Raw genomic sequence first — 11479 nt, forward strand, 5'->3', positions numbered from 1 at the left:
TGCAGTTCCCACAGCCAGTGTCCAACAAGACGCTGGCAGAAATCCCACTGTATGCCTTCACCACATTATTGGTGGTGATTTGTTGAGGCAGTTACAAAAGCCTGGGAAGTTGAGGGGAGGGAGGAAGTCATGAACCAGCCTCTTGGGCTCTGTATGAGTTTAAAATGAACTAGCGGCTTTGGCTGACAATCTGCCAGACACAAGCCTTCAGAGCTGTATATACAGGACTGTCCCTCTCACTCGTAACATAAAGCCTGGTGCCTACGAGAACAGTAAACAAAATGGCGATTTAGTAGCCAAGAAAACTAATAATGCCAGATTCTGAAGGGGGAAATCAGACAGTGTAACTCCGTGCCTCTTCTGAGCTTGTGTTTTAAAGGCACAGGAGACATGGTAAGGATTGAGATGGTGTGTGTGTGTGTGTGTGTGTGTGTGTGTGTGTGTGTGTGTGTGTGTGGTGTATGTATGTGTGTATATGTGTGTTGTGTATGTGTGTATGGTGTGTATGGTGTGTGTTGTGTGTATGTGTGTGTATGGTGTGTGTTGTGTGTGTGTGTATGGTTGTGTATGTGTTATGTGTGTGTTGTGTGTGTGCATATGTATGTGTGTGCATGTGTGTATGTGTGTGTATGGTTGTTTGGGTGTTGTGTGTATGTATGTGTGTTGTGTATATGTGTGTGGTGTGTGCATGTGTGTGTGGTGTGTGTATATGAGTATATTGTGTGTATGTGTGTGTGGTGTGTGTGTGTATGGATGTGTATGTGTGTGTGTGTGTGTGTGGTGTGTGTGTGTTCTGTTGTTTGGTTGTGGGGTGGTATTACATTGTTTGTTTAGTTTGAATTTATTATTCAACCAGAAATAACACAACACTCTCATTTTTGAAAAGTTAAATAATACAATGGGAAACTCTCTAGAAATGGCAACCTCTAATTTCTTTCCTGATTTGCTTTCATTATACAAGAATAATTTTTAAATAAGTATTTGGCAGTTGAAAAAGAAAAAAAGAGCCAGCTCTTCATGACATCGAGTTGTCTGGGGACTGTCAACCAGGAGCAGAGAACTTGCCAAGGTACAGAGCAGAAAGGAAGAACCACCCCCTGCAGTGCGTCCTTGAGTGTCACACATAGCCAGGCATGACCGTGCATACCCACAAATAATTGTAACTTTTCTCTCACCCCGCAGACCCCAGTTTATCTTCCCCCATGATGCTCAGCTCATGGCCTCCTGTAACTCCTGCTCCAGGGGATCTGGCGCCCTCCTCTGGCTTCTGCAGGCACCTGCACCTACATGCACAGGCCCGCACAGAGACGCACAGACACATAATCTTTTAAAGCCCGGTGGTGGTGGTGGTGGTGGTGGTGGTGGTGATGGTGATGGCGGCGGAGGTGCATACCTTTAGGCACAGCACGTGGGAGGCAGGGGCAGGCAGATGTTTACAGAGCGAGTTCCAGGACAACCAGGGCTACACAGAGGAAACCCTGTCTTGGAAAAAAAACCCTATAAATGAATAAATAAAATAATAAAGTAAAACAATAGTGATCTTTTACAAATAAAAGACTCATTCATATACATTCTGGCACTTGTTAGAATATTACACAGGGACCATCTCCCTGGCTTCCCTGAACTTCCTTCCGTCCGTCTCTGCTGCCCTCCACATTCAGGCTTGCTTCTTCCTGGGATACACTGTTTCTGACTGACTGCCAGAGGAAAACAAGCCATTCCAGCCAATAATACCTGGTCCTACTTCCAAATCCTTCCTGACTTCTAGCTTAGATGCTTGGCAGGCCTAAAATGTACTTGCCTGATAATGTAATGGAAGTCATTTGTGTTATTATGAGAGTAAAAAGTGTATTAGCAACTGCTCGAAGTTTGCATTGTAAGTCTCAGCGTCCCAGGAGAGCTGAGTAGTGACATTTATCCCATGTCATTTTCTTGACAGAAAATCCATCCCTGCTTCCTCCTGGGCCCTTATCTTCTGTTCCTTATCTTTATTAGAAAGGGATTTAAAACCTCTGGAGGCCATGTGACTGCACCGGTCTCCACGGCCTCAGCCTGGCCCTTGTCTGGCTTCCCCCTCCCCCTCAGCCTCAGGTTTTGGGTCTCAGCACTAATCATCCCCAGGGCTTGTTAGAGATGCTCATCTAGGCCCCAACCCAGGGCTGGTGAATCACAATCTCCAGAGTGGTGCCCAGCAATAAATACTGACCTGTTATCCCGACAGTGTCTGATGCTGAAGCCCTTACCTGCAGCAGTGGGGTGTTCTTGCTCCTGACTCTAAGCCTGGAATACTCCTAGACCTCTTACAGGAGCCAGCCCTCCCGGATGCTTGCACAGTGGTCAGACATAAGTACTTAAAGGTCCACATAACAGCCCCTCAGCTGGCCCTGTGGTCCATGGCTGACCTTGGTGTTAGGTGTCTCTGCTAAGATCTGTCTTACGGCTTGTGGTTTCTTGGAACTGAAACCTCCCAGGTCTCGTCAGTGCTGTAAGTGTATCAGTGAACTCACTTTCCCACTTTTAGCCCCTTTGGGTCTTTCTTAGGTTACCCTGTCATTCTGAGTTGACCAACAATGTGATAAGTGGGGGAGGGGCTTTGGTCTTAATTAAAGTCAAAGGCATAAATGACAGCCTAAAACACTCCGTAGGGGATTGCTTCCAGCCCACATCAACAGATGAGAAACTTCACAACCTAGCTAATCCTTTTCTCTGGGTTTTGGTTGTTTTCTTGTTATTGTTTTCTTTCTAACAAGTTGTGGGTATTAATTTTTAGGAGATTCAATGGATTTTTTTGTTGTTGGGGTTTGTTTGTGTGTATGTGTGTGTGTGTCTGTGTGTGAGTCTGTGTGTGAGTCTGTGTGTGTCTGTGTGTGTGTGTCTGTGTGTCTGTGTGTGTCTGTCTGTGTCTCTGTGTGTGTATCTGTGTGTGTGTGTCTGTGTGTCTGTGTGTGTGTCTGTGTGTGTCTCTGTGTGTGTCTCTGTGTGTGTGTGTGTCTGTGTGTATGTGTGTGTCTGTGTGTGTCTCTGTGTGTGTGTATCTGTGTCTGTGTGTATGTGTGTGTCTGTGTGTGTGTCTGTGTGTGAGTCTGTGTGTGTCTGTGTGTGTCTGTGTGGGTGTGTCTGTGTGAGAGTTTGGCTTTGTTCTTGATTATTGTTGTTTCAGTTTGGCATTTGGTTTGCTTTTTTTAGGGCTTTACTGTATAGCCCTGGCCGTCCTGAAACTCACTGTGTAGACCAGGCTAGCCTCAAACTCAGAGCTCCACCTGCCTCTGCCTCCCCGGTGCTGGGACCGAAAGTGTGCACTGCCACCACCTGGCAGGGTTTGGTTTTTTAAATCATATATATTATTTTTTTAATGTGTTTGTACACTTGGAGGTCCAAGGACAACTCTGCAGTTATTCTCTCTGTTAGCATTCTAAGCTCCACCCACAGTTACTGGGCAACAGCCAGGTGTGCCTGACTCATTATAAAAGAGGCTGTTTGCCCCCTCCTCGCTCTCTTGTTCTCTCTTGCTCTCGCCCTCTTGTCCCTTCTCTGCCCATTCCCCTCCCCCCTCTCTCCATGTGCTCATGGCCAGCCTCTACTCCTCCCCTTCTCCCTCTCCCTTCCTCTCTCCCTTCTTTCCCTCCCTCCCTCTCTCTCTCTCTCCACCACCTTCTTAACTCCCCTCTCCATGCCCTGAATAAACTATTCTATACTATACCATCGTGTGGCTGGTCCCTCAGGGGGAAGGGATGCCTCAGCATGGACCCACTGAGGCATCCCCCCTTTCCCCAGACCCCCATATAACATATCTCCCTTTATCTTTTATAAACACAACCCTCTCCTACCTTTTCCCATGCCATTTCAAACTCGGGTTGAGTCACCTTGGCAGGCCTGGTTTTGCTGTGTTGACACAGGGTCTGACCTTGTAGCTCAGGCTGGCCTTAAACACACATCCGTCATCCTCCCCTGCTTCTTGAGTCCTTAATGCTGCCGGTGTGCATCCCACCCAGCTATGAGCTGTGTGTTCCTCTATGACTCTCTACTGTTTTCCTTTGAGGCAGGGTCTCTACCTCAACCTGGGGCTTGTGTATTACTGCTAGGCTGATGACCTGGAAGCCCCCAGACATCCTGTCCCTTGTCTCTATCTGTGCACGCCACACACACACAGCTGTAGAGTTGCAGGAATCCGGTGGATCATGCCCAGACTTTTACTTGAATGCTAGGATCTGAACCTAGCTCCTTCTGCTTATGCAAGAGCTCTTACCCACTCTTATCCCCAGCCCTCTGGTTTATTTTTTAAATAAACAATAGTCATAGTGAAATGGTAATGGCTGTTAGACACAGTTCCATTGCTGTGAATTCCAGCCCAGCCTGAGCCACAAAAGGAGACCCATCCCCAAAATGTATCAAGCAATGAGTAAAACCAACCAGGGAGAAGTTCATGGAGGAGCTGACTCTTGTGATCTTTATCTAGAATAGTGCACGAAGCAGAAGTTCACTGGGAAGGGCCATGTGAGCGGGAGGAGAGACCCCAGATAGACCCTCAGTGCCAGGCAGATGAAGAGGCAGGCTCACTGGTGTCCTCTGACTAAAGCACTGGCCCTGTCCGTTTGTGTAGCCTATGGAATTCCGCTGAAAGACGGAAGTGAGCAAACAGACGAAGAAGCTGAGGGGCCGTTCTCCGATGACGAGATGGTGACTCACAAGGGGCTGAGGCGGTCCCAGAGCATGAAGTCTGTCAAGACCATCAAAGGCCGCAAAGAGGTCAGTGTGCATTGGGAATGCTTTTCCTCAGGACGTGTGCGAGGGATTCCCTCCTACCTTGTCATCCCAGCTGGTACATGATCGGCGAATGAAGGATTCAAATGAGAGTGTAGCATTATGGTTAAAATTCTTTTTTAAAAGCAGGTGTGTTTAGGGATCTCTAGGGATTTTTTTTTTCTGGAAATTTCGAAATGGGAAACTTTTTAGCATGTGCACTACATAGAAAGTGGCATTCCCACGTAGCAAACCCCACAATTACTGTGAATCTTTGTTGCTTCCCATCCATAAGCAAGGAAAGCTGCTAACAGAATTAACTGCATAGTCTTGCTTTCAACAAATGATTACATAGTAGCCGCTTACCTATAATCATGTGGTGTCCTTGAGCTAAGGAAATGAAGGAGGAGCCAGGTTCATTGATTGACTTTGTACTCAGCAAAACATAAGTATTATTAAGTCAGTGTCTTAATCTGAGATTGGTAAAGTCATATGTTACACACACCTATCACATCACAAGCTACATGTCTGTAAGGGTTCTTAAGGAGATTGCTTGCCAGGGAGCTGCTTTGATGATTGACTGACTGACTGACCGACTGACTGACTGACTGGTTGGTTGATTTTTGGCTAATTGATTGGTTGGTTGGTTGGTTAATTTGGGTGCTGTATTTGCAATTGAACCAAGGACCCTGTGCAGGCTTTGCAAGAACTATATGTTTCTGAGCTACACTGGCAGGACATTTTATTTTGAGGTGAGAACTCAATAAGTTGTCCATACTGGCCCTGAGCTCATTCTGTGGCCCAGGTAGATCTTGAACTTATAGTCCTTCAGCCTGGGCCTCCCAAGCAGTTGACAAGGACGCTGGTTCTTTATGTCAGATGAGAAAAAGGGTTCCTATGGCGATGAACTATTAAAGCCTTCCTAATTTTAAGAAGTAATCAGTGTGCCTGGTTTCGTTTGGTTTAGTTTAGTTAGCTTCAGTCAATATACAGAGTAACTTATCCTTACGGCCTTCTCATACATAGCTCTTTTGGGTTGCCTGTTGTTAACACTAACCCTTTTCTTTCTTCAGGTGCGGTACGGTTCACTAAAATATAAAGTGAAGAAGAGACCACAGGTGTATTTCTAGTGTCTACACCACACCCATCTCAAGACAAATAAATGTAACAAATCAACTTCATTTTCTAACACGACGTATTCAGGACTTAACACTTTAATTTTGTGGCGATGACGGGGTCTACGTAATGACTTTAAATAGTTCGTGTTTCTTTAACAATTACTTTTAGATTTTGAACTGCTAAGCGTAGTCATATAAGGTTTGTTAATGTATGTGTACATAGCAAAAGTGACAGGGAATCACGCTCCTGATGTCAGCAGCCACACTGAGTGCCTGAGATGTAAAGATAAAGCACAGACCAGGGCATACGTAAAAAGTCTTTGCAGCAGGATACACCTGCCGTTCTGGTGTTGCATTCTGTTTACGTCATACCATAGGATGGTGCCGTGTCCTTCCTTAAGCCTTTGAAACTTTCCACCATGAGCTGAAAGTTTTTAAAACAGATTATTTGAAAACCAGGTGTCCATGTAGCACTTTCCGGGCTAGTTTTGCACACTTGAAAATTGTTTACTTAGTTTACGGCTGTACATTTACTTTACATTGTATCGAGGCTGTCTTTTTTGTTGTCTGTCAGATTCTGACATGTGAGGATTAGGCCTTGAAACTGCATCATCTCCTTTGCCTATGGGTTTGTTTCATTTGTTAAATTCATTCAGCTTATGTAGAGACATGTAACTGTTAACTTTTTACTCCTTTGTTTGGTTTTGGTTTTTGAATTAGGGTCTCATAGCCCAAGGGCGGCCTTGAACTCCTGATCTCTTCCTGCTACCACCTCACAATTGCTGAGATAACAGGTGTTATCACGCCTGGCTAATTTGAGCTGTCTTTCAATTATATTCTTGACATCTGAGAAGTTACCGCAAACATTAACCAGTTTCCATAGTTGAACTCGATGTGTTTTTATCAACAGCAAATTACATTATTCTAAAAAATTAGTTTTTGGGGGCTGGAGAGGTGGCTGGTTAAGAGCACTGGCTGTTCTTCCAGAGGACCATGGTTCAAGTCCCAGCACCCACATGGCAGCTCACAACTGTCTGCCATCCAACTCCAAGTGACTCAACACCCTCACACAGATATGCGCACAGGCAAAACCCCACTGCACATAAAATGTAAATAAATAAGTAAATGACTAGCTTTGTGGAATAGTCATAGACCAGTGTAGTACTTAGTGTATTCTAAATCATGGGAATCCCAGTGGCCACCCTCCATTCCCAAGCTCGGCAGATGTTCATGCTACCTTACAGACCGGGCAGTGACTAACATCTTTTAGATCTTTTCCTGCCTGAGGGTATTCTCTGAAGATGAGTGTCAGGGTAAAACACAAACATCATTGATGCTACATAACCCAGGCTTCCAGATAAGGACCATCTTGTTAATCTAAGAGATATAGAGGGATTGAACTCGGCTCTTTTTAGGTTACCTTACTAACTGGGCATTATGGACACTAAATCATATTAGGGGTGATGAATAATCAAAATTTCAACATCGAACAATATTTACTTACGTGGGGGTGCCTGAGTGGCATCCACACATGACTCCTCTTGATGCTACGGATATTTTCTAAACTGAATCACATTGTTAATATTTTTAACACCAAATAAAAATTTAATTTTTTCCCTCCCAAATTTAATCTCATATCTCCATCTACTTTGCTTTGACTAATAGCCTCTTCGTTTCTAGAAGGGTTCTTTAATTTCTATTCAAACAGCTATAAAATAAAGTCCCATAATAAATATTTGACAGAGTGCTATTCATTTCACCTGGACCAGACCTGCTCTGAACCAGTGCAGCATGGGTGGTTTGCCTTGCAGAGGCCATGTTACCTGATCCGGTGATTTGATAAGTAGAGCAAGTTATTTTGTCTCCATGGGGACAGATTGGTAAGATTGTATCTTTTTCAAGTCCAGTCTCAGTATTAAACAAACTTACCCTTCCTAGCTACAGATAGATACCATGCTTGAGGTACACAAGGCCTTGAGTTCAATCCCAGAACTGAAACAAAAGATGGCTAAAACAAACTTACCTATTCTGTAATGAGTCTGCACACTCTTTGTTTCTTCTTTTGATTTGTTGGTTTGGTGGCGGTGTTTACAGAGTCTCACTGTGTGGCCCTGGCTGTTCCGGAATTCACTCTATAGACCAGGCTGACCTCAAACTCATAAAGATCCAACTGCCACCGCCTCTCTGATGCTAGCATTAAAGGTGTGCACCACCATGCCCAAGTTGTTTTGAGACAGTCTCACTCTAGCCAGCCTGAAATGCACTATGTAGCCCAGGCTTGCCCCAAATATATGGATGCTTCAGCCTTTAGCTGAGATTAGAGGTGCTTGGCTCTATATTCTTACTTCACAGGCTCTTTAAATTGGGAGAACCATCACATTCTAGAATCAAAACTCTCAAGCAATGATACCTGACCTGACTCAGAACTATTGCTGGCTGATCTGCTCACTCCCACTCTCCCTCCCAGTCCCGGCTCGGGCTTGTCCCTGCAGTACACACGCTCATATGCACTTGATGACTGTCCTACCACACTCTGTTTCTGTCCGCATCGTCTCATGTCCCAGCACGCCCTTTTCTCTGAACTTCTTATACTGAGCTAGAGCACTTTTGCGTTGTTTCTCTTAAAGTGGATCAGGTCACGTTGTTTGTTTCTGGTTTTGAGTATGCTGATTTTTTTCGAGATGTAAACTTATTCATAAACCACGGTGCCTTGACTTACCCATATCACCAGCATGTGATGCACAAACCTGTTTTAGGCCCTGTTTCTCTGCCTTTTGACATTTATCCAAAAATTAGAGCCTCATAGTATTTTATCTTAGTATCCAGTCATTCAGTGCGGTCACTAATACTTAACATTCCCTGTACTTAACTGTTGTTTGATATAAGTCTATACAGTATCTCGTTTTCCTTTCTGGTATTAAAGGGAGCCTTCAGTATAGCTGGAGAGATGGCTCGATGTTTTAAGAACACATAGTGCTCTTACAGAGGACCTGGGTTCAGTTCTCAGCGCCTATGCCAAGTATTTAGTTCACAACTGCCTTCAGCACCAGCTCTAGGGGATCGGGCGCCTTCCTCTGATTTCCCAGGGTGTGCAGGTGAACACACCTCATGGATGCACACACACGTCATCTGAAATTAAAAAAATAAATCTGTGAATAACAAAAATCAGAAATAAGCTGAATACTAAATAAGCAATTATATAAGGCCATCTCGGTCCCCAGTAGGTCCCCCCACACACACATCACTCTGTGTTTTATATGGCTAAAAAAAAATAAACTCTTGTGATCGTAGCTAGCAATAAACACTTTAGCACATGGAGGGATGGAACAGCACTAACTACTCATGTCTTTTCAGGGATCTTACTCCGTGTGTCACCACCAAAGACTTCCACAGTGTTATAAAGCATGTAAATATTCTCAAATTATGTCAGACATTGGCTACATGTATCTTCCTTCTTGTCTATACTTTGGAGAAATGCCTGAACCTTTGTGGTATTACTCTAATACTGTCTTATATTAACTGTAAGTTTTTTATTGGACTGTTGATTGCCATTGGAAAAACTAAGGAGATCTGAAGAGATCTAAATACAGAAATCTGAGTTCTGATTCCTAGGCTGTTTCCTCTGACCTCTTCCTTTTAGGTTGATTTACTTGTGAAACAGGTAAATGTTCAGAGGGTCATTGCTTTGTGGTTTGTAGTATTTCTTAAGACACATACCCTGAGATTTTAAAGTTTTCTGAAAAGATAGTATCTTTTTCCCTAAGTACTTCTAAGCTTAGTCTTTTAGCAATAATTCTGCAGATTGACCCTTTTTAAATATTGGGTATTGACCCTTTTTGAGCATTAACCTTGACTTAACATTTTTTCTTTTCTAATATTTTTATCTCTGTATACTTTAATACTTTAAGCGGAAATAATTTTATAAGATCTCTGTTAAAGCCCCATATGTGGGTGGCTCTGCATGTGTGTTTTGGGAAACTTTTACAATAAAGTAAACTCATTTTATTAGTGGCAGCTGAGTGTTTTTTTCTTTATGTGTCTGAATATGTATGGTCGGACTCTGTGAATTGGTACTCTTTCTTATTCATTATTAGTAACAGACAGCATATCTATGTGCTTCAGCTTGCAAGCTGCCAGAACAAATCATGACCATTGTTAATTCCTGTAAAGGGCTGAGGAAGGAGTCCTGGGCTGTGAAGTCTGGATGCTAGACAGACAGAGGCAGGGCCCAACACTGCAGGAACTCCCGTCACATTGATTGACAGACCGACCGTCTTCAGCATCAACCATAATAGAAAGTTCAGGTTTATGGATGCCATGAGTCTTCTGGAGTTCTCTCTGTCCCTGAGTCAGAGGAGGTTTGTCTGCACCGGGTTTTGACTTTGAAGATAAATCCCATTCTAAAAGCTCCCTTGTGCTGGGTGGGGGTGGTACACACTCAGGAAGCAGAAGCAGGCAGATCATTGAGTTTGAAGCCAGCCTGGTTTACAGAGTGAGTTCCAGGACAGCCAGAGCTACTCAGAGAAATACTGTCTCAAAATACAAACAAACAAACAAAGACAAAAAAAAAAAAAAAAAACCCCACAAACTTCCCTTATATTACTTCATTGTGACACACAGTGTTTGTTAGTTTTCAGATAGCATTGATTTTGTCTTTTTTATTTTTTTCCAGAGCTGAGGACCGAATCCAGGGCCTTGCGCTTGCTAGGCAAGTGCTCTACCACTGAGCTAAATCCCCAACCCCTTCAGATAGCATTGAAGATGGAGTTATAAGTTACAGTTCTTAGCCTTTTTATGAGGCTTACCCTTGCCATGATCAAACAGGGGCTATAAATTTAAATAGAAATTCAAAAGAACACAGTGAACTTGTGAAGTACTTCGATGATGTTTGTTTTCTCCTCGGGATTTTATTTTCCCTTGAAGTAGTTAAGTGTCCTTACAGAGGTGCGTAGAAAAGCCACGTTAGAGACATGGTGTTCCTGGAAAACATTGTGCTCATTTACCTGCTTGTCAATATGACTTAGCCTTGAAACCTCCTCTGAATGGCCTAGAACAAGTAATGTTTTTAAACCCCTTCTTAAAGTGGCATGGGCCTTTAATGCCATCCCTGGAGTCAGAGGCAGGGGGATCTCTGAGTTTGAGGCCAGCCAGGACTACACAGAGAAACCCTGTCTAAAGAAATAAATTCCTTTCTAGAAGACAGTTCTTTGGATTGGAATTTAATTATCTGCCCTGTAGGTTTCTAAAGAACTGTTCTCAACAAAAGGAGCTGCAGGCACCAGACATGTATGTGGTGTGTGTAGGTACATGTAGGCGAGACACTCGTGTGCTTTAGAAGACGAGGAAAATATGTTTACCCAAGGGTGCCGTATTAAAAAGGGGAAGGCCAAGCATGGTTTTAATCCTAGCACTGGAGAAGCAGAAACAAGCTGATCTCTCTGAATTCAAAGCCAGCCAGGACTGTGTATATAAAGGATGGTATTTTATGCTAACAAACATAAAAAAGATAAAAAAGTTATCATCACTTTTCTTTCCTACATCTAGTAGCCTTCATGCATTGGTTGCCCAGTTTGTACAATAATGTCTCAGCACAGACTCTGCATCCACAAAGGCAGAATAAC

General features: G+C 43.6%; 1 protein-coding gene across 2 annotated transcripts in view; it reads left to right on the plus strand.

Annotated features, from left to right (window-relative positions):
* Reep3 (receptor accessory protein 3) overlaps positions 1-7488 on the plus strand; it is an 82460-nt gene extending 74972 nt beyond the window's left edge. The window contains exons 7-8 of one of the 2 annotated variants that reach the window (NM_001106386.2): positions 4601-4746; positions 5814-7488. In NM_001106386.2, coding sequence (NP_001099856.2) covers positions 4601-4746; positions 5814-5870 — 203 coding nt within the window. In that variant the 3' untranslated portion in view covers positions 5871-7488. Of the gene's footprint in view, positions 1-1182; positions 1571-4600; positions 4747-5813 lie in introns of those variants that run through there. The other variant, XM_087597181.1, reaches the window with a different exon arrangement.
* The last annotated feature ends 3991 nt before the right edge of the window (positions 7489-11479 follow it).

Source organism: Rattus norvegicus, chromosome 20 (genome assembly GCF_021556685.1).
Source record: "Rattus norvegicus strain SHRSP/BbbUtx chromosome 20, alternate assembly SHRSP_T2T, whole genome shotgun sequence".
NCBI classification, from domain to species: Eukaryota; Metazoa; Chordata; class Mammalia; order Rodentia; family Muridae; genus Rattus; species Rattus norvegicus.